General features: G+C 40.0%; 2 protein-coding genes across 5 annotated transcripts; both read right to left on the bottom strand.

The window, feature by feature from the left end:
* Positions 1-4,839: 4,839 nt before the first annotated feature.
* On the bottom strand, positions 4,840-11,266 carry TM4SF18 (transmembrane 4 L six family member 18). Of its 3 annotated transcripts, none has more exons than XM_018079282.1 (6): positions 10,402-11,266; positions 8,357-8,567; positions 6,660-6,749; positions 5,855-5,997; positions 5,578-5,758; positions 4,840-5,188 (listed from the first exon to the last, which is right to left on the bottom strand). In XM_018079282.1, exons 2-6 carry the CDS (start codon positions 8,531-8,533, stop codon positions 5,174-5,176), a joined length of 606 nt encoding a protein of 201 aa, XP_017934771.1. In that variant the 5' UTR covers positions 8,534-8,567; positions 10,402-11,266; the 3' UTR covers positions 4,840-5,173. The 3 variants fall into 3 exon arrangements, with proteins under 3 accessions (XP_017934771.1, XP_017934770.1, XP_017934769.1); XM_018079281.1 differs by having other exon boundaries at positions 9,418-11,266; XM_018079280.1 differs by lacking the exon at positions 10,402-11,266 and having other exon boundaries at positions 8,357-9,250.
* Positions 11,267-11,831: 565 nt separating this feature from the next.
* Positions 11,832-22,503, bottom strand: TM4SF1 (transmembrane 4 L six family member 1). Of its 2 annotated transcripts, none has more exons than XM_018079185.1 (5): positions 22,407-22,503; positions 14,702-14,791; positions 14,466-14,614; positions 13,544-13,721; positions 11,832-12,623 (listed from the first exon to the last, which is right to left on the bottom strand). In XM_018079185.1, exons 1-5 carry the CDS (start codon positions 22,485-22,487, stop codon positions 12,609-12,611), a joined length of 513 nt encoding a protein of 170 aa, XP_017934674.1. In that variant the 5' UTR covers positions 22,488-22,503; the 3' UTR covers positions 11,832-12,608. The 2 variants fall into 2 exon arrangements, with proteins under 2 accessions (XP_017934674.1, XP_008926060.2); XM_008927812.2 differs by lacking the exon at positions 22,407-22,503 and adding an exon at positions 16,563-16,928.

The raw sequence follows: 22,503 nt of genomic DNA on the forward strand, positions 1-22,503 counted from the left end.
AATAACACCAATTGCACAATGTCTTTCTGTGTCAAGAGCAAACAAAAGATTCTGGTAACCTTGTCAGTTCAGATAATCTTCAAAGAAATTTTTTCTATTTCTGCCAGCCTACTATCCTGCACATTTAGATCATTATCACCATTTAGACTGTCATAGATTGTAAATCTTGTCACTGAATTGAAAGTAGATTTTAATGGATTTACAGACTTAAGCTTAATTACATTCTTCACTATCTTCATGACTCTCTCTATAGCTCGGGTGCTACTGAGAAAATAATTCTTGTGACCTGTGGCACAAGAACACAACTTCTCAAGCATGTTGTGGAAAGCTCTAAGCAACACCTTTCCCCTGTGTATCTGCTCTGCATTGACACAGGGAGCCGAAGGTACGCCTGCATCTGCCTGTTCCCCTTGCTTGTTCTGCTCCCACAGATCTTACTCCTCCCTTCTGCACAGTCACTACCAAACTGACAGACAAGGGAGGACTGGTGTCACTGGGACCAGTGTGCACATCAGGGCATGCCTGGGTCAGCTCTACTGCACACCACACTTCCCTTGGAAATGTAATTTTAGCACAAAGTGTGGCATGTGTTGCCAGAGATGAAAAGGACCGGCTATTCAGGCATGGAGGTGGGGAATGTTTGCACCCCCTTTTCAAGCAGTTTTAGTATTGCTCAACTGAGGCTCACGAATTCCACAAAACTACCTCCCTGTGTCATCTGCCTCCTAGGCTGTTGCAGACAGGATAAGCCACATTCCTCAATGATTAAAATCAGAAGATCCAGATAATCTCAACTACAACCATTATCAAAATGCACTACTCAGTGCCAAATGCTTCTTTTGCTTGATTCTAGTTCTGTAATCATTTTGTATCTGTTAGTCTCATTGAAAATTAAGAACTAAATTGGACCTTAAATATGGAATGTTTAAAAACCACCTAACTAAAGTTTGCAATGGCACTTTTTCTGAGCATATATTCATACAACGTGGTTGTGTCTGAAGCTTTAGACAAACACAGCCACCTGTAAACTTCTATTAAGAAAAACGTGTATTTTCAGTCACTTGGGAATTCTTAAAAAATCTTGTCTGTGCTCTGAGCACTGACACAGTCATTCTAAATTACATTTTCCATTGTATGGCAATTCAAAAATACCTGTAGTAACCACAATCTTCTCTGAAGCTATTTTAATACTGGTCAGAAAAATTATTATTATTTTGGATAGAAGACTAAGATTCAGAATATAACTAAAGTACAGCAGCTTTCCTTTCATGATATACAAATCTAAGCCTTGTTTACCAGGACTGTGGTATACAGATAAATTACCAATTTTAATCACCACTCATATAAAAAAAATCAGGCACTGTCAGAATATTGAATCTCATAATCTCACCTTTTGGAACATTCTACAGATCTGCACTAAATGGAGGACTCTGCTTCTGCCTAAATTACTGTGGCCAAAGCCAAGATTTTGAAATCTGACCAAATCTATGATGAAATTCTGGAGTTTCATGGGTTGGTGACACATGCTCAAAATGATTTCTGTAGGAATTTTTTTCTTTGCCATGGATGATGGTCAGTGGTGCAGTGGAAAGATCAGCTTATCCCGGTTGCATGTGACCCATCTGGAAATTAACTGAGGTAAAAATGAGAAAATGTTACACTACTTAAATTCAAAGTCACTACTTAAATTCTCAGCTAACAGAGTTGTTCATACATATGTGGCCTATTTGGTTTATATTTCTTCAGGTTGTCATTGGATTGAGGAAGACAAAAAAGCAAACAAGCAATACCCTTGAAATCTCCACATTTATTTGAGGGTAAAAATATGAGCATTTCTTTCCTCAGACCCTTGAATCCTCTAAATTACTCTTACTTGATTTGCAAAAGAACTACACGTTGTTCTTATTTAAAATATAGCAAAAACTTCTGAAAGGTAAGATTTTTCCATTCTCACTTTTAATGGTGCCTCCCCCAAACTTTCAGACATCTGTGTGCCCAAGCACACTCCTATTATCTTTTTCTTGAGGAACTCAAAAAACTGACCAAAGTACCTGAGCTTCCCAACCCTGTATTATCTTCAGAGGGCGTCTGAAGAGCAGGGACCTCTCTCCTCTCATAGGCAGGGCCTAAAAAGACCTGATTTAATTGGTTAAATTTTGAGTCTGCAGTTTCATGTTATGAATATCCCATTATTGTTTTAAACCACTTTACCTTATTTCTCATATTGAAGCTGCTGAAAATCCACAAAATTGCATTGAAAATACAAAGCTGATATTTTACTTCAAAAATTTTTCTTGAAAGAAAAAAGAACAAACCAACCCAAAAATGGAACATTCTGACAGAGAGGTCTCAATAAAGTCTCCCAGTGAAATTGAATTGAACCCCCACCATTTAACAATTCCTAGATCTGAATGATGTGTGTCTATCTCCTGCTGCCTGTGCTGCTGCTCTGGCCACCTGCAAACCTCTACAGTCAAACACCCTTTAAAGATCTGGGGCACCTCCCCTATTCTTCCTCAATGTGGAAAACCATCCAACATGAGAAGAATTAACAATCAGGAAATGGTACTTCAGCAAGAGTCACTTTTACCTACATAAGGATTAATATACCCCAAAATGAAAAGCGGTGGATGGGGTTCCACAAAGCTCTGCCCACAATTACTTGTGGTCAAAACCAAGTCTCTACAGCAATTTCCAGTTGCAGTCTTTAAACACATGGCATTACTTTTCCAGACACAGCATCCCAATACTCTCGCAAAATGCACTGGCTGTGAGGGACAAATAATACTGAAACTCTTACTGCCAGATTCAGCATTAACTGCTCCCTGGCAGGAGTTTATAAACTCAAAACTGCAGCTTTCTTCCAGGTGAGCCTGGGGTGTTTTACATCTGGATTTCAGCAGGCAGCATATGCACTTCAGGTTCAGGAACACTTGTGCAAAAAAGGGTTTCTCCCATTCCAGTGTGGCATGAGCCCTGTAGTGCCTCTGGGGGCCACTTCTCCCTGCTGCTGTTGGGGGAGTCCGTGTCCTGCAGCTGGATGGTCACCTCGCCTCCAACACCACCACCGGGGTAATTGCTTCTGTCTAGATTTCAAGCCAGTTAATTAATATTCTTTACAGGAATCTTGTTTTTGCTACCAGGCACAGTTCATAGCATCTCTTGTTAGAGACAAAATATTTAGGATTGAATCAGGACTTATATTGATTAGATCAAATTTAACTTTGCTTTACATCCAAAAGCCCTGCATGCAACTGGCTGTTAAATTTGGAAATACAACTGTTAGCCTTTAGTATTCTTACGACAAATTTCAAATTAATAAGCTGAGCATTTAAAAGCTGAACTGTCAAGTCACAGTTGAATCTGACTATGGCAATGGAGATGGCAAATTCTGGATTATGAATAAAGGGGGTTGCAAGATCAGGAAGTTCACCAAGACATAAACCACATGTTTCTTTCTTTAATTTAAGCCCCTAAAATAGGAGATGCCTGTGGTAGAGTGGAAATGAAAATTCACCAGACACAATCAGATAAAAAAGGATGAATTAAAGACAGCTCCACAGTTTGCAGGCATGAAATCCTTAAGATTGTCCAAGATGTTTGGTAGGAGTATGGGTTGATTGTTAAGTTTTCTCTCTTTTCCTTCTCCCCACAAACAGTATTCACAAATCCATGAGAATGTAGGATTAACATTTAAGTAGATAAATTATATGTTGCATATTTAAGCCTAAAGAAAAACAAGTATGCAGTGACAGAGTCCTCATTTTATAATCATGTATTTTTATCATGCACCTCTGACCAGCTATGCCACCTCAAACCATCTCCCAAAAGACTAGCCCCATTCTTAAACATCATTAATTATTTTATTACTTCTTGCAACTTAATACAAACTAAGCAATTAAAATCAAATCCTACAGGAAGAAATCAGCTTTTCAAAACAACCTGATAAAGGAATATGAAGGCAAAATCTTAATATTGTCTTAAAGTGAATTAAATGACTGATACATTCTATAGTTTTATAAATAACTTATCCAAAGCTGACACTTATTGTATGATTTGCATTTCTAACAGTGCTTCATATTAGACGTTGATATACCTGAATCCCACTAGTTCTGATGTAATAGGGATATGTGCATTACTGCAAGTCTGAAGTCCATATTTCTCTTTCCACTGGCTGTTCATTCTCTCACAATCAGAGTGCTGAATACAGCCAAATCTTGCTCATGCACCTGCAAATGAGCCAGATGTCCACTTCATTGTGAATCCCTGAATTTTCACTGGGAACGAAATAATAATTCTCTGAGAAAGTAAAAGTACCTTTTAGCTGCTAATTTAATACAGATTATTCTTTTTCATCTGATCATTACTGTCAAGAACTTTAGCCTTCCCTTGTAGCAAGGTCAGGGCATCAGGTCACTTAGAAGAGCATTAATAAGCAAGCACTGGGTCCTCACAAGTTTTCCTCATATGCTCCGTCAAGTCACACCATACTTGACTAAAATGAAAAAAACCTTTGCCTCTGAGTATAACGTGAAAAGAAACCCTGGGCAGCTACTAACATGTACCAATAGCACAGCTGACTTCAGAGCTGTGTATTTAATCTGTCAATCAGACTTGGCTAACTTTCTTGCTGCAGGAAGACTTCATAGATTTTTTTTCAGAGCAGGGTAAGCTCTGCCCTCCATGGCCATCGTGGTCTCTCTGTAACTAAAATTCAGTTATTTAGGAAATCATGGCTTCATGCAGTGCACTAACAACCCCTCCTGATATACTGGGCTTTGAATCAGGCCCTTACGGAACCACAAATGTTCATATGGTCTAAGCAATGAGAGGGGAGTATTAAAGCAGTTCTACAGCAGTTTATTAAAAAAAAGAAAGGTGGTTTCAATACAAAAGTAGTTCCATGGTATTCAAACATCCCTATTGTGACAACAAGTTGGAGGTTAAAAAACTGAAGAGTCCCTGCCAGGGACAACAAGACAGGCAAAATAAAATGTAGATGTCAAACAGTTCAAACAGCTTCATCCAAAACAGAGAGGCTTGAGAGACAAAGATTGAAGAGAAAGGTTTCATTTGTCTTTGTAGCACTCAAATCTACCACCACGGATGTTGGACAGGCCATCTCTCTTTTTCTGGTGGTGGGGGAGAAGCAGTGACAATTTCCTCCCCATTTTCAGAGAATCCCAGCCTGCAAATAAAAAAGGAAGTGCAAATCACATGGCTTTCACAGCAATGATGGTAAGAATGTCTGTAAACTGAATGCTTGAAGAAAGGTGCTCAGCAAAGTACTCTGCTGACATAGGGGTAAAGGACTTGGCATCAGTGCTGAATTCCCAGCCACTTTTTTTTTTTCTCAGTCCTAGCCCTAAAGGTCAGAGTGAGCAGCCACCAATTCCTGTATACCACAAAGAATTAGCAGATTAATCAAAAACAAAAAATGTATTATCAATACATAACCTCTGGTAAAAAAAATGCACTAGCATAGAGAATGCATAAACCAAAAGGGTAGGAGGAGAAGTTTCTGTAGCTAAACTGACCTGGAGGTGCTGAAGAAATTAACCTCAGATGTTTTGTTACCTGGACAAAAACAGAATAGGTCCCACAGAGCGTTCGCTTCAACTCGGCAGCCACTTTGAGAAAACAGATGATCAGCTGCAGCCCACTGAGAGCTATGAGAATGGAGAGTAAAATGACATTCCACTCCACTATGTTAGCAGGTTCTGTGCATCGAGACCAGGCAGGGTAATCTGTGAGGTACCTGTTAGAGAAACACCAGTGTGAAGTAAGAAAAATGTGTCTGACTATTTTTTTGATGAACAATTTCTTGCAGAAGAGTTACACTGATGTTCCTTACCCCCCAGCAGTGTCTTTGAAAATATAATCCCATCCACTTGAAGAATTACAGAAAGGGCCTTGAATCAAACCCAGGGTAAAAATGATGCAACTGTATCCTGAGAAAGCAACTCCAAGCAGGGCTAGCACAATTGAAATAAAACTCTGGAGTAAAGAGAGAGAAATATTACTCTGAGGGGCAGTGTCCACAGCAAACAGTCATTCAGTCTGCCTACTTCCTTGGGGCTGAATTTCACATTTGATTTTCTCAATATTCAAAATTCAAAAAGAAAAATAGCAGGTAAAGAATAGTAAAAGCACACACATGCAAAATAAAGATTAAGACATTGTTTAAGACAGTTCCATAATAAGTTACAATATTGTTTGGGTGGGTTTTTTTAAACTTGCAGTTTTGTAAAATTTTTCCCAAAATACAACAGGAAACCCAACCGTGTATTAAATAGTCTGCATTCCAGATAGCATATATTGAGTCATTAGTGGAAAAAATAACTTCCAAATAAGACAGGCAAAGGCATGAATCTATTTAGTTGGGGCACTTTATTGACATAGTCAGGCCTTTTACATTCTTATTTTATTTTACAAGGATTTAGGGGGAGTATGTGTCTAGTTTTCTTTCATCCTGCTTATGCATCAGAAGGAAGAAGCTACACTTTCTGTGACCTTGTAACCCAATTTAGAATCCTTCTCTTCGAAAGGAAGTGAAAACGAACAGTAGAGGGGGCAGAAGGATGTGCTGGAACCATGGGAGCAGGAAGGCACTCAAAACAAAAGCTAAGGAGATGCAGAGATATAAAACATAGACTCACTCTGTAGGTTTTGTTACAGCTCTCACTCTGGCAGCACCGATAGAATACGCTACACTCCAGTGTCATCAGAATTACTGCCAAAAGAAGGATCTGTAAGGGGACATCATAAGGTAATGAGATGAATGCAGATACTAAGCCAAAGACTCCTTTACCTATGGAAAGCAGGGACTGCATTTCTTGTGCTCTCTTGAGATTTTAAAGCTGATCTGTGGGAGAGCACAATTACTCAAGGCACACATGGAACTGGAGTGGCTTTACTAGGCTGTCACTGTACTTGTGCTTGAAAGACAAGAGCACAGTGTCTCCCACCACAGTAAAGTGCTATGAGCTTGGGCACAGCTACACTAGTGAACCTGAAACAATGAAACCAAGGTCACAAGTAAGAGAATCAATACCAAGGAAAGGAAGGATGTTTTATTGATACAACCACATCAGTTCAACAGCTTCTTGCTGACACAGGTACACGGATCAGGGTATTGCCTTCCTTACCAACACAGTCACGCTAGAAAAAGTCAGTAGTGCAAGCTGCTAATTAAATTCACCTGGACTTTCATTTGTTTTCTCTTTCAAGTACCTATACTGATTTTCTCAGATTACTGCATTATTTCAGCTTGATCCTAGAATCATTTTGATAAATAGGATCTAGACTCCAGAACCACAAACTGCCACTCAGAGAGGCACTAGTTTGAAAGGGGAAATATGAGAAGGGAATGTTTCCGAATCATAGCATTATCCTCTTGCATGCTGCTGACCTGTTGGTAACACAATGACATATACATTTTTAATAAATTGGTAATAATCCTAAGGCTAAAAATGCTTCAAAATATCAATATCACTGTTGCAGTTAACTTTTTCCCAAATTTGCAACTGTTTTTCTGTTTGAATCCTCTGTCTGATAGGTTTTTTTCCTCTGCTAGAAAAGATAAGATTTTTCTTCTGCTTTATGGAGAATACACAATTTCAAAAGAAGTAACTCTCTCTTCAGCATCTTCATAAAAAAAACCTCACTTATGCAGATGAGCCCTTTTTAAGCACTGATTGTGTGTAATGCACTTTGATCACATAACTGCTTTCTATCCCTGAGTATACAGTTCTTTATGAACATAGGGATCAGCATGAACAGCGGGCAACTCCATGGTAGTTTATTACTGCAGGTGAACATACTACAAATGTAATGGGGAAAATCCTACTATGACAATCACAGTGAGACAATTCTCTGTATTCAATCTGACAACAGTGGCATCTGATGCATTGTGAACTGTATCCAGTCTTCTAAATACGGGACTACATACAGCTCTTAAAAACATCTGAACCATTACGAGAAGTTTTTGTTTCATTTTATTTTGGTAACAGAGCTCTAATTCAACCTTCCTAGAGGACTAAATCAACATAGTGTCTGCCTTCATAATACAAGCGTAAATTACGCATAAACAAAAAGACAGCAGAAAAAAACCCACCCTGCAAAATCACTCATGTTAAATAGTATACACATTAAATAGTATACACATTAAATAGTTTACCTAGCTTGTCATTCAGTATATTAACTTTTTTTTAAATCTGATTGAGTTTTTGCCTACGGTGATTTTGCCAAAGTAATCCATATATTCTTTAAAAGCACAATTGCATTGCTGAAGAGTAACCCAATATCATTTGCAGTAGAATGCAATTCACTAAAAACCCATAGAATGAGCACTTACCATGACACCTGAGAAACAGATCCCTTCAAAATACCACATGTAGCTGGGGAGCTGGTAACTGGCTGCATGCAGAGCTTTCCCATTCGGGAAGTACAGGAGGATGTTCACAACAATACTCCAAAGTGCAAGAGGTATCAGCAGGCAACTCAAACAGCTTCCACATGTCTCTAAAGCCATCTCTCAAGAACTTTGGAAATTTTGCTCTTCTAAGCTAACAAAAGATTACAAGATTTTAAATATAAAAAGTGTTTTGACCTCCCCAGCCTGTTTCAGTCATTTCATATTCACAGGAACCAGTGACTGGGGTGTGATTCCAGGGACAGAAGTGCTTAATAGTTAGCTGAACAACAGATGAATATCGCTATGTAAACTCGCTGTCCTGTCTAAGCACTTCTTTAAGTAGCCATTTCCCTTCTAAAAGATCCTCCTTTGTGATCTTCCAAATGAAATATATCTAGGAGTCAGACTCAGGAAGGAAATTCAGAGCTCTCATTTCCTAGTGACTGCTCAAAAATGCCCTCCTCCGCCCCAGAATACAAACTGTAACACAGACAGTTTGTGACAGAGGCACGTTGTTCAGCCTCAATGCAGCATGGGGAAGGGGGCTTCAGATGAGAAATATTCAGTCTCTGTATAGAAGGCCACACTTTGCCTCCCACGACAGATTTAGTAACAGAGCCCTAAGGGGAAACTTGTTGCTGACTTGGGACAGTCGCACAGAAACACCAGGCTGAGTCTGGGCCATCGTGCAGAGAGTACAGAAGCCCAAATAACACTGGTTAGAAACTGCCAGGCAGACTTACTGTCACACTTTTAATCAATTACTCTTTCGCACAGCATTACATGGCTCAACTGTTTTTCAAATCAAATCCTGCTGTTTCTCCAATTGTTTCATTCTGTGCTTACAGCTGAGCTTGCACAGCTACAGACCTAACCTACGTACACGTGACTTCTTGTGCAGGACAAAAGGTCTGGCTGTTTTTTCGAAATGCCTGCTGTTTGCACTGTGCAAAGCCAAAGTCACACAGCTTCCCCACTGTCACATGTCATCATTCCCTTACCCCTGAGCAACTAAACATCTACGCCAGTAACACAGAGCTGGAGTGGCCTGAACACAGCTTGACCCAAGCCTTCAGTCTACACCCCTGTGAGTCATCAGAAAAGTAACTCTAGAATGAGCTTAGGCTTTACTCAATAGGAAAGTTGTAGTCAGAGAACAAAAAAATGGGGCTCTATCAAATGCAGGAAGGTTGATTTTAGAAGCAATGATGTCACAATACATTTTCCTTCTGTTTCCTCATGAGCTGTTTCAGGCTCTGCACACATGAGGCTTCTCACATCATCTCATAAAAGCTCTTTGGATTGCATATTGTAACTAATACCATACTACTGCTTTGAATGAGATCACACAAGGAAATGGGCATGGTGGTACTCACACAATTACACTGTTTTTCTACCCTTCTCTGCTGTGACTTTCCTCTTTTTCTAAGAGGTTTCATTTTGATCTTCCCATATCTCCTGTTTTACTCTCTAATCACTATGGACACTTTTTTTCAGGTCTCCCTCTAATCAGTAGTAGTAGCAAACCTGCCTTTTCAGACTCACAGGCAAAGACAGGACCCCTCTCATCAACGCTGTGCCTTATATAGCAGAGAAAACAGCTGCATTAAAAGTACACACATCAAATCTTCATGACTGATCTTTTATTAAAAACTCAGAGATCATGTAACAGGCTGAAATATTTTTTCCTAAAAGCAGAGGCCAAAATTAATAGTAAGCAGCTTATTTTATAAAGAAATTTGCTGTTACTTCTATTATAAGCTGTTCTGATTAGAAGAAACTAACTTGGGAAACAATGCCTGAAGCAGCATTTGTTCTGCAGTACAGCAGTCCAGATCACAACTTAGTTTGTATTCAAACTTAGCTCTGCAAATACCAAATATTAGTGTGGTTATTTTGCTGGCACACAAAACACTAGAATAGGAAGCAACCATTCTATACTAAGAATTAAGCAAATCTGTAAGACAGTTTCTCAAATATCTTACCAAGTGTTGCAAGCACTGCTTTCCTGTTGCTGTCATTATCCATGAGTTGATGCCAAGACTGTTACCGAAAAGTCATGTTTACTCTGGATGAGTGACTTCTCTGCCAGCTGAAATGAATACAACCTAAACCAACTGCTTCTCCACAATATAGTTGATAAACCTCCCAAAACAGTGTGTTAGGCACCAGGCAACAAAAGAATCCAACTGTCCTTTTTTTACATAACAACATAAATAATGAGTAGCAGCGTTGTGCATTAGTGCTACATGGATCTGAGCTGAAGTTTTAAATCCTAATCTACCCTAGTCATTCCATCTATTGCAATTTCTAAAATTGTTTCAGTTCTTTAATTAACTGTGTGTATCAGAAAGACAAATAACCATTATGCAAGCATAAAGGCAAAAATCTCTGAGTTGCATGGCATTATACCTGGTTCCACTGGGGATCCTCTTCTCCGCTTCTCTCCTTCCACACCCATTTAAACTTGCAGATATTTTTTCAAACAGTGTTTCTTCACATACAAAGACACTATTGCACAGCTGCAAGGAATTTTGTCTGTATACACATGTGCATGCACATATTGTCCTTCCTTCCTCCCATAGCAGAGCAAGACAGGGATAAATACAACAAACAAATGTCATTAAAACTCTCAACTACTTCTATGTATTTAGGTATGAATAAATGCTATTGCAAAAATCATGTATCCTGAGATTCTAAACACAAACTCTTCCCATCTGTGAGTTCTTTTGCTGCTGTGGATGTGTGTGTACAATTTTGTTTTCACAGTTAATTTCTTTTTTTCAGATACTCATTTGTACAGGGCAGATTCGACTGTGTGGACAGCCTGAGATACCTCTCAAGTTTCTGGCTACCTTTAAAGACCATCCTCCTAGTTACAAATGGCCTAAGGATGCACTGACACCCATGGGAGCTTTTCTCCCATAAATAGAAATCAACTTGCCTCTTTTCAAAGACAACATTAACAGCTAAATACCAAAAGTGAGACTCATTTCTCTGAAGTAAATAGCACGTCACATTTTGGTTTTCAGTTGAAAATTGCCACTACCAGCTGCATACTGACCTTGTCAGCAATGCTGTTGGCAGCACGTTATTCAGATTTACTTGTGATAAAACATTCACTCTAATATGCTACAAGCTATATATACCTCAGAGGTTCTTGCACAGTAGCTTACAATGATGCCTCCAGGCTGCTTACCGGTGAAGTCAGGTATTTCAGATTAATCTGTTTCTGCTGACCTGAATTTGGACTGTATTCCCCCAACACTGTGAGGCCTGAGGGTCTACTGAGTGAGGTAAAAAACAAGAGTCAGGCCCACATTTTGTTTTGTGTCCTGTAATGCTCCTCTAATGGAGCAGTCAGAAGGTGATCCCCCTTGGGGGGAAAGAGAGGACTCATAGCTGCATTCAGCTGCACAGGGACCCTTTTGGGAACTGCCAGCCAGGACTAGGATTCCACATGTGCGGCTGTATCTGTCACAGAGCTGTTGCTGAACCCTTGTTGATTCAGCTAAATGATCCAAACCAAGCAGTGAAGCAGTTCCACTCTGGCAGAGCCTGTTGGAGAGGAAAAGCAGGTTATAACCTGACTGCATTATATCCACATTCTCATGCCACCACTGTCCTTTACTCCGAGACCAGGCAAGCAGTGTTTCAGCATGGGCAGGGAAGGAATCATTGACACCTGATGGGTATTTTTAATACAAATCTTTATTTGTGAAATACAGGGGAAGTTCAGAAAAATCCTGAAAAGGTGAAGTGCATGTATCTACCCAAACCCCAGTATTCATTTATATCCAGGCCAGACTAGATTTGGTTTGTGTTCATTCCAAGATCAGAATGAAAGAGCAACTTTATTGGGAAAGCGAGATAAAGTACAGAGCCATTGTGTCAGTATAAAGAAAAAAATAAATAAAGCCTCTTTAGTGATGCGTTCAGGCAACTGCCTGTACTAAGATCAAATGAACCAAAGAAATTCAGGATACATTTTGCCTTTAAGTACAGGCAGGTTAGTGACAAACCTGCATGTAACTCCAATAACAAAGGCTGGCCCCAAGTCAGTTAAATTGATGGCAACAGCACAGTTTGACAACAATGTGTATTTCAGTATGCATGGAATGTTTAAAAAAAATCCACAGAATACTCATTACATTATACACACACCCACCGACGTCAATGCATTGTCAGGTTTCTAGCAAACATATGTCTGCAGGGGGAACAAAAAGAAAGAAACATATTAACATATTAATGGAAAGAATGCTAATATTGTGTCCCAAATATAAATGAAAAAATTAACCTGACCAAATTTAGACAACCATAGCATGCCTCTTCTGTACTGCAGTTAGACCATGAAAGACAGGAGGAAGAAGACAGCAATAGCTTTGAAAAAGCCCCAACACTCAACTATATCAATTAAAAATGTGAAACACATTCTTACCTACAACGTGTGATACAAATGATATCTGGTTCATACCTTAAGCCAACACTACCACTATGATACTGATTTTAACAATATGCCCAAACTGTTTAACAAGGTTTTAAAGAAATTTGGAGGAAATTCCCTTTCCTCACTCAAAAAAATCCACCTTCAAAAACCCTTCAGACCTGTCTGCAGATTTTATTAGCTGTAAAATTTAATTCCTTCTCTTATCTTACTTTTACTAAGCAAGGCCAGGATGCTGCACTTTTCATTACATGCAGCATATTATCAGTAGTTTATGAGCTGCTCTGGGCAAAACACAAGGCTAATGCAATATAGTTAGAACAAGCATTACACTATGCTTTGGTTTAGGCAAAGACCACAACCACCAAGAGATCAGTGTCTCAGTTATATCACCTATATAGTGCTGATGATCACATGTGCCACTGGGCAGACAAAAGCCTTCCAGCTCCTTGCTCCCATGCAGACTAATGTCACTGTGAGAGCTGAAAAATCAGCTGAACGCACGTGGCCAAACACTACATGAAAATGCTAAACACAACTGGGCTATAAAATGTGTTGCACAGGGAACTTGTTGCTTATGAATATCTAAAAAGTAACTGCTGAGTAAGACTCCACAGTAGCATCAGTAATAATCCTGTTTCATGTTCATGCGAGCAGTGGGGTTATAACTACAACCAACTTACCTCCTCGTGACTGCACAACCCACACAGTCCTCCAAGAATGCCATTGATTATCTGTACGAAGCACAGAATGAACTCTATTCCTCCCAAGACAAGGAGGATGGAAAAGAGGGTGACATTCCACTGCACGATGTTTTGAGGTTCTTGACATTCAGACCACTTGTTATACTCAAACAAGTACCTGTACACAGCAATTAAAAGTGTATTAACACTGTGTCAGAGCGGATGCTTATCATACACTAGAACCAAATTATGCCTAGTCTGTAACTGCACCAGGGATATTCACTCCAAGTGGGAACAGAAAAATCAGTGTTTATTCCATGCAAAGTTTCACAGAATCACCAAATATGCTGAGTTGGAAGGGACCCACAAGGATCATCGAGTCCAACTCCTGGCCTTGCACAGGACCATCCCTAAGAGTCACACTATGTGCCTGACAGTATCGTCCAAACACTCCTTAAGCTCTGTCAGCCATTGTACCACTTCATGCTAACACAAAGCAACTTCAGAAGCAAGCCTGACAAAGCAGACTCTTACACAAATCATATGACAAATTTCATAACAACCACTATTCATAGGTTGAAAATCCCTCAAAGTCATAAAACTTTATACTTTGTTAGAGATGTTCAGGGACATGAACAGTATATGATATATAGATTTAATTACATATATATAATATATACATAGAGTATATAGTATATATATTATATACTATATATATAATTATATTTTTTTTCTATTGATTTGGTTTCATATTATAGCAGTGTGGGTAACTGATGCCATTTGTTTAGCTCTTAGTGAGCAAGAAGCATAAAATTATGAATGAATCTTGATATATGGTTACTGGTTATTGCTGAAAGGTACTGGAATAAAGCCCATGTGTACGTGGGGTAAGATATAACATCCTCAAGAACAGACAACTTACCCTCCAGAGGAATCAGTGAAAGGATAGATCCAGTTTCTCTGTAGGTGGGTAAAACAATATGGTCCTTGAGACAAGCCCAGTGCTGAAATGATTATACAGTATCCAGAGCCAAGGATCCCAACAAAAGCTGCCAGAACCGAGGACAGCATCTGCACAGCAGACAAACATGAACTTTCAGCACAGCCATCATCTTGTGTTTGGGACTAGCCGGGACTGGGGTGTACAGGCTCACTTACCACACAGCTCTTCCCACAGCCCCCATGGCCAAAGCAGCCACAGCAGTCCCCATTGTGCAGCCCAATGAACACTGCAGCTGGAATGAGTACCTGGGTATGGAGCAAACATAGCGTTCGTTCTGGTTGCACAGAGAGGGCAGATAAAACACAGTCCTCACACTGCATTCATTTATGTTACTTCTTGATGGTCAGCCTGTACAGGTGATTCAGCTTTACTCCTATTTAACACAGTAGTCGTCTTGCCAGGATACCCCAGGACAGGTGTATTTCTACTGCCACTTTGTTTATACACAGCACGTAAGTGCAGAAAGAGCCTATTGATGTATTGTTCCATTTAAAGTATTTCAGCTTTGAAAGCTTTTGTTCACATTTAAGGCTGTATCCTGCAAACAAAATGCTTTGCAAAAGAAGGCATTCACTTTCTGCTAAATGAGCCTACAAGATGTCTCAATTATTTATCTAAAAAACAGCTACTGCCAATATACTAGTTACTTAAGAGCAGTCATCACTGCTTGTGTGACAAACCAGTCTGACTGGTGTAGAAAGTCTAGCAATATTTTGCCCAATTCAGGCAAACATCTCATTACAGATATCTACCTTTCTCCAAGTTTTTGCAACCAGTTTCCAGTGACAGAAATGCAAAGTAACAGAGCAGAAGCTATCTGTAAGAAACATAAATTATCCATACTCCAGAGCTTTTAGCATAAAATTAAGGAGCAGAGCTGATTAAAAAGAGGATCCTCCCACCAGCACAAACAGCACTTTAATAGAGTCCACTTATAAAGAATCTACACCCAGGAGTACTCTGGAAAATCATACAGAAAGAGTAAAGAGTTACCTGCAAACTGCATAGACTTATTTAACAAGAAACTAAAATAAGAACTATCCAGTTGAACAGACACATACTTGTCAGCCCTTACTCAAACCTACTGCTGAGCCCCAGTGCTGCAGGTCCAGAAGAAAATGTACAAGTGTGTTGCAGGAGCAGTTCCACTGATTTCACTTGTATTATTCTCTGTGTGAAGCCCAGTCTTTGCAAATCTCAGTCTAGGTTCCAATGGGGCTGTAACAGTCTGTAAACTCCTCTCACTACATAGAGCACAATTGTTTGTGATTTGCAGATGCCTTAAGATCACAGAAGCACAGAATGTTAAGGGTTGAAAAGGACTTGTAGCCTCTTTCTGAGGCCTTTTAAAAGCAGATGAAAAAGGAAACCTGGAGTCAGGGGAGTTAAATATGCTACAATGTGGTCCACAAAACTGAAAAGGTAGAAAATAATAGCTTCACATTAACAATATCATATAATGAACATACTCGATTCTTCATCCTTTGCTGTTACTCAAATGCAAAGCTTTGACAACTGCTACTCGATTCCTCTGAATAGAATCATAAAATCAACCAGGTTGGAAAAGACCTCTGAAATCATCAAGTCCAACCCTTAAATCATCAAGTCCAATAAGTAGCTAAGGCAGAGAAATAACTGTCAACCTCTCAGATAACAGAAACTAAAGAATTGTAAGTAAATGCTAGTTAGTTAGGGAGATTTAAAAGGACAATGATTCAATAACAAAAAAAAAAAATATATCCCTTTATGCAAACTGTGACCTGAGAGGCTTGGCTTGCATTTGGATTCTGTGACCTAGACCCTATGATTTTTTTAGCTTTAAACTGACATAATCTTGCAGATAAGATAACCAACAGTAATTAATAACACCTCTAGGATAATATAGCTAATTTTTTTTATACAACTACAGAGTTTCCTGCTGATGAGATATGAATTATTTAATGCAATTGGTAAAAGAAGAGCCATACCAAATAGCTCCAAAATAAACTTGCAAAAAGCCACCAGGTCATTACTTACCAGAAAGCCTCCACCTAGAATGCCATGAAGGCACTCTACGTATTTGCCAAGGTGATGCTCTGAAGCAAATCTTGTTTCGCCATTGGGAAAATAAAGTAAAATGTTGGCCACGATGCAGAGCAGGGCAAGGATGAGCAACTTATAACCAACACATCTAGTACACCTTCCAAAACACATGTCCTCAGCTTTACAAATTCTCCTTAGGTTGGATCGGACTAGTCAATCTCATACCTGTCCACGCCTAAAAGAAGACCAGTGTTTATTCTCACCTCCTTAAATACCAGGGATTACCTTAGCTACCTGGATGACGTTTACAAGCCTTCCTAACCACCCTTCCCAATTGCAGAGCGAGGGAGCAGGGACGGCAGAACGCCACCGCCCTTTTTAAATGCAGTAATTGTTGATGAACCAAACGCAATCAAGGAAATATTGAATACTAGGTAATTTCACTCTAATATATGATGCTTGAAATGATCACTGGTGAACATGATTAGACGTGAACAACAGGCTTAAACCACAACACAAGTTCTGTTGAGAACTGAAGAAAAAAGGTTTTGTTTTCTTTGTTAGAAGAAGCTTTGAATTTTAGGTTTATAGACTGATTCAGAACAACATGAAGCCAGGGAAAGACTGAGCTGACATCAACAGTACTGAGTCAGAGTTTTGGGTATAAACAGAATAAGGTCTGCAGCAATGAGGAGTACGCAGAGCAATCTCTCACTGTGCTGTCCTTTTGATGGAACAACAGCAAACCTCACCAGGAGGTTAGAAAACAAATAAAATTAACAGGTAGGCTTCTAAGGAGTGTCCTTATTCTTGCCATTATAAGACAAGCTGAATTTAGATTAATAGCCATTTGGTAAGGAGCTTGGTAATAGCTGAACCACTGGTGAAAAATACTACTTTAAAAAAGCAGGATTATAAAAGACAGTCCTTGCACTGAAATATCATGTATAGAAACACACACACACAAAAGTACCAAGAGAGAAACAGATTGTATCAGGAGTTTCCAGAACTACATGTACCAGTAAGATCAACTCTCATAGTAAAGAGAGATACAAAGTGACCTATAAAAATTAAGATCTAGCCTTTTATCTTTTCCCTCATGCAGATTTTGCTAAAATAGCCCAAAGTTTTCTTCTTCACATATATGCAGCTCAACAGAGAGGTGTGAGCTGTCATGCCCACTCCCATCACACGACAAGAGGTAAAATGCACAGGCCCAGACTAGATCCAGGAGGTGCTGCTGCTGCTACTATCATCACAGTACAACATAATTCTCACTGCAAAAACAGAAGTAGACAAACTGAATTTGGGAATGTACAGGATATCAGAGAACTATAGTGAGATTTTTTCAAAAACACTCATTCAGGTTTGGTTTTGGGTTTTTTTGGGGGGGAAGGTGTTTAACAGCTAAATAACACAGCAAACACAAGCCCAAATCAAATCCACGGTATACTTGCAAGAGATGTGAGCAACACTTAAGCTGAGAGAGTGTACAAAAAGAAAAGGTGGGGGGAAGGGGTGGGGAGAGAGCAGCCTGGTGCAGCTGTGGGCCTGTGATGTTTGTGATGTAACTTCTCCGGGTATTGTAGCTGCTGACCTTGGAGACTTCCTTCATCATGAGAAATATCCTCCAATTGTAGAAACACAGGCTGGCCATTATTGTGCACTTCACCTCTGATGACTAAAACAAGCATAAACATTAACCTGCAAGTTTCCTCTGCAGAAGGAGATGGCTGCTCAACTGAAAAGTCCTTTTATTGTGTTACACCAAAAAAAACCAAACCACTCCTCCACAAAACACCCCACCCAATACCCTTCCTCCCGCCTCAACAACCACAGCATACAGATGGCCACAGGGACATAGGTTTAAAAACTGTTCTATTTATAACCTACTTAATGGTTTTCTAAACACTTGATTGAAATAAAATTTTACATAATCAAGAACTTCCTATATTTAAAATCAATTCTATATTTAAAATAAAGCATATGAGGCATTGCAGGCTGCAGTTAGAACCAACACCCCTCCAACAATATAATAGTAGTTCATATAGATTACAAAAATCTTGAGCTTTTTTACTTTGTAGGTCTGTTTGCTTCATAAATCCTAATTTTACTGCTTGGCAAGTTGAGCAGCAGTGGATTTTTGGAATGCATCGTGGGCATATTGAGTTTTAAACTACGAAATGTACTCACAGACAAGCAGTAGGCAAACCCAGGTTTCTGAACCTGAGAAAGAGCAGGGCCCAAGCGGCAGCCTGTGACATGCTCCAGCACCATCTGAGTTTACACTGGTGTAAACAAAACCAGAATTGGGTTTTGAGTGTTTTATACAAGAACCAGAGTTTGCACTTGGAGAGGTGAGATAATTGCGTACGCTCTCACATTTGCTTCCCCACGGCCCATGGGAAACTCCACTGTTTCTCTCTCACAGGACAATTTCTGTAGCTCTGATGCCTACCACAGACAAAGAACACGTATTAAAATCCAGTACCCACTGTTATTAAATCCAGTAGAAGTCTAGACTAAATCCTAAGTTTAGATCCTAGGTCCAGCCCTCAGCTCTGGCTTAGAAGTACCTACAGCAGTGTGGTACAGGAAGGACAAGATCATCAAAGGGGTAGTGAAGCAATTTTGATAGCACACTAAGGTCCAGCAGGTAGGACCATTGCCAAAGATTTCCCTATCCTCCCCTGGCAGGACAAGACAGTTCATAAACAATTACAGCAACTGGCTTGTGTCCCCAGGTCATCAACTCTGCAGGTTAAAGTCTGTCAGCAGAACAGTGCTGCATAGGGCAGGACACTAAACCTCCATGCATAGAAGTGGCTAAAATTAGATGCCTTGTCCAATTATTGAGGTATCTCATATCAAGGTTATTTTCACATGGAAGGATCCAGCAGCCCCTCTATAAAACAACCCCCCCACCTCAATAGTCCTTGTTGCTTTGGCTCTTCTGTTGCAGCAGGAAGACAGAAGTCTACTTCTTTCACAAAATGGAGATGTTCGAAAGAAACAAGTGTTTCCTGATGCCAAAAAGCAGAAGATCTCAAAAACAGTAGAAGAGCTCTCTACATTTAAGCTCTGAAAAGCTGAATATTCTCCAGCTTTCTGTATCAGCTCGTCAACCAGCCCAACAGAAATAACAGAAATTACTTTCTCCAGCTCAACAGTGTATTGGAAACACTTGCTATATTTTTGGACAAGTCCTAAGTTTACCTATTGTAAAGAGGAGCAGTTTATCAAAAAGCCCCTACCCAAACCCCACAAGACCACAGAATTTTATCAAGAAAAAGAAAACTGGGAAGTATCATATTTCTCCTACAAAAGTAAATTACAACGACATCTAGCACCTCCACCCTGAACCAGATTCCCAAAGGGATTTCATCATAATCAACAGAAGAAAGTGAGTTGCAACAGCAAAGAAAAGTGTCACACAAAAAAAGTTGATACCTGAACTCCATTAATATATTTTAGTGCCAACAGTAATCCTGGAAACACCTACATCCCTCCACTAAAGAGGAAATCAAGCAGGGCGGGAGGAAGGCTATCTGCAAAATAAGTATCCAGTTGGACAGACTGCCCCAGCCCCATGACACCAGACAGCATGCTGTCAGCAACAGGGTCAAGCAAACCAAGCTCAGTTTCCCCGGCTGGACACTGGGCTACTGCATTTGAACCTGCTGCACATTGATGCTGTAAGACTCCTGTGAGCTGAGGATGCCACAGAATCCTCTTTCCTCAGCCCTCTGCCACGTTGTCAGGACAGTCTGGCTGCTGTTCCCTTCATGGAAATTAGATTTCTATAGCTCAGCTATGCCGAGTCCCCAGCACTAAGCTTGTTAATCCTCCCCAACTCAATGATTCGTTGTTGGCTTTTTTCTTTTACTATTTTAGCACCGGAACAGGTTCTCATTCCTTATAATTAGACAAAGGATAAAACATCTGCATCAGTGTTTTCCAAGCAAATATAAGCAAGCTCCTGACCTAAAGATGCCAGAAAAATGAATTGAAAAACATAACATGCAACAATGATCCCAATAGTTTTCTTCTAACACTCCAAATGGTCAGTCCTACTGCTTTACACTGCCTTATAGACACCCCTGGGCACAGTTTGCTAAAAGACAGCAGTCAAGAGACACAGCTGAAACAGACACGTGACATGTCTTCCAACTGCCTTGAAAACAATGCAAAGAGAGAAACAAATAAGAAGCCTTGAAGCAAATACAATTTTTTTACATTATAAAACCTGATCGGATGTGAATCAAGGGGACTTCACTAACACCATTGCCATTTGGACACCCTATGCTACAGCTTCTACAAGAAAGGCTCAATATTTAACTTTTCTTGCAGAACTTCTGGTCCCACCCACCATCAGTAAAAGGTTAATGGAGGGAAATGCTTCTTGTGAAAGCACTGGCAGGGTGTGGTAACTGTCAGGCATCTGCAGATGAGACACAATCATAACACCAAGGGCTGCACTGATGCATTTGGAAAGACTGGGCAACACAACGTGTATTGACAGAGGTTATGAATTCTCACTTGTATTCTCTTGTAAGCCATTCTCATCTGTTCTTTTACTGTTTAGTAGGTGGCTGCTCACAGAGGCCAATACTAGCTCAGACAACTGCTGGGAAAGTACCGGGAATGTGTAGTCACCTATTGGCTAATTTAAGGGCAGGCTCATGGCCAGCTATGCAGGCAAAGCTTTGGTGACCTTAGAACAGCCCTGACTCCCTTTGACCTGTCCATTTCTCCATGTCCAAGTGATGCATCGCCCATGTTTTCCAGCCATCATCCACAACAACACTATGCTGTAGCTGTGACTGTCCTCTCCACCTCCCAAATGCACGTTGGTTGCCAAACTCAACCTGGACGGTCGTGAGAGGAAAGTGCTCCCCATGAAGTCCTTGGTGCCTGTGGTCTCCTGGCCACAGACAGAAGAAAGTTTCTAGATTACTTTTATTAATTACCTCACAGCTCCTCAGATGAACTAATGAGCTACTTAATGAGTACGAGCAACCACCTGTTGCCATGAGCACATGAGAGCAATTGTTCCTTACACGGGTGTAACGTGCGTGTGCTTGCTTGCTACCTCTGCCACCACGAGAGAGAAAACTGATCTGAGCCATAGAAGTCAGCTTGGAGTGACTGCCCACACTTCTATGCAACAACACACATTGACACATACAGAGAAGAATTAATTTATTAATAACAATGCTGACCTAAGAGGAGTCAGCAATGATGCAACAAAAGTAGTTTTGACATTTAACCAACCAGTTTGGAGACTCAAAAGCTTACAATCAGGGCAGAGCTACAACTAAATGAGTATATAGAAATTCCTCCCTCTAAAGAAGAACCCATAAACCTTACTTAAAAACAACTATTACTACCATAGACTTGCAATGCCATGATCAAATAAACCACTTCAAAAACTGTTTTCTGGTGACATACAAAACCCATGCTGTAGCCTGCATTCATTAATTCTTACAACAGTGTTATGATGATAAAAGTAGGACATAGGACAATCAAATGCTATTTTTATTTCTGTCACAGCCTGTGGGCGAAACCTTGGCCATGCAAAATAGCCAACAAAAGTTTGTTTCCCTTGTACTGTACTATTTACACACAGGTTTGCATTTTCTGTTTCTAGTCTATCCCTAAAAGTGTGACATTCTTGCAAAAATTAAACAAGCATGAGGCTTTACCATCACTGCATCACCATAAGCATCCTCTGCTCTGCAGTGTGTGTTTGTAATGGCTGTATGGATTAGAAAATTGGCATTAGCTCAGCATACGATCTCTGCATAGCCCAGCATGATGAACAGTCTTCAGACTCACCATGTGCCACTGGTGTCTCCCACTCCCTGCAGCAACCTGCACAAACCAGGCATCCAGTAAAAGACAGTCAACTGAGAACATGGAACAAAAAATACCA

The sequence above is a fragment of the Manacus vitellinus genome, unplaced genomic scaffold, assembly GCF_001715985.3.
Source record: "Manacus vitellinus isolate BGI_N305 unplaced genomic scaffold, ASM171598v3 scaffold_45_pilon, whole genome shotgun sequence".
NCBI classification, from domain to species: Eukaryota; Metazoa; Chordata; class Aves; order Passeriformes; family Pipridae; genus Manacus; species Manacus vitellinus.

Excerpts from the sequence above, each read along its gene's own strand:
- TM4SF1 (XM_008927812.2), bottom strand. The coding sequence starts at position 16,739 with ATGTGTTTTGGAAGGTGTACTAGATGTGTTGGTTATAAGTTGCTCATC. Across the intron at positions 14,792-16,562 it reads TTCTAGGTGGAGGCTTTCTG|GTACTCATTCCAGCTGCAGT; the intron begins GTAAGTAATGAC and ends CTCCATACCCAG. Across the intron at positions 14,615-14,701 it reads GCTGTGGGAAGAGCTGTGTG|ATGCTGTCCTCGGTTCTGGC; the intron begins GTAAGTGAGCCT and ends TCTGCTGTGCAG.
- TM4SF18 (XM_018079282.1), bottom strand. The coding sequence starts at position 8,533 with ATGGCTTTAGAGACATGTGGAAGCTGTTTGAGTTGCCTGCTGATACCT. Across the intron at positions 5,998-6,659 it reads GCTGTAACAAAACCTACAGA|AGTTTTATTTCAATTGTGCT; the intron begins GTGAGTCTATGT and ends TCTTTACTCCAG. Across the intron at positions 5,759-5,854 it reads TTCAAAGACACTGCTGGGGG|GTACCTCACAGATTACCCTG; the intron begins GTAAGGAACATC and ends TTTCTCTAACAG.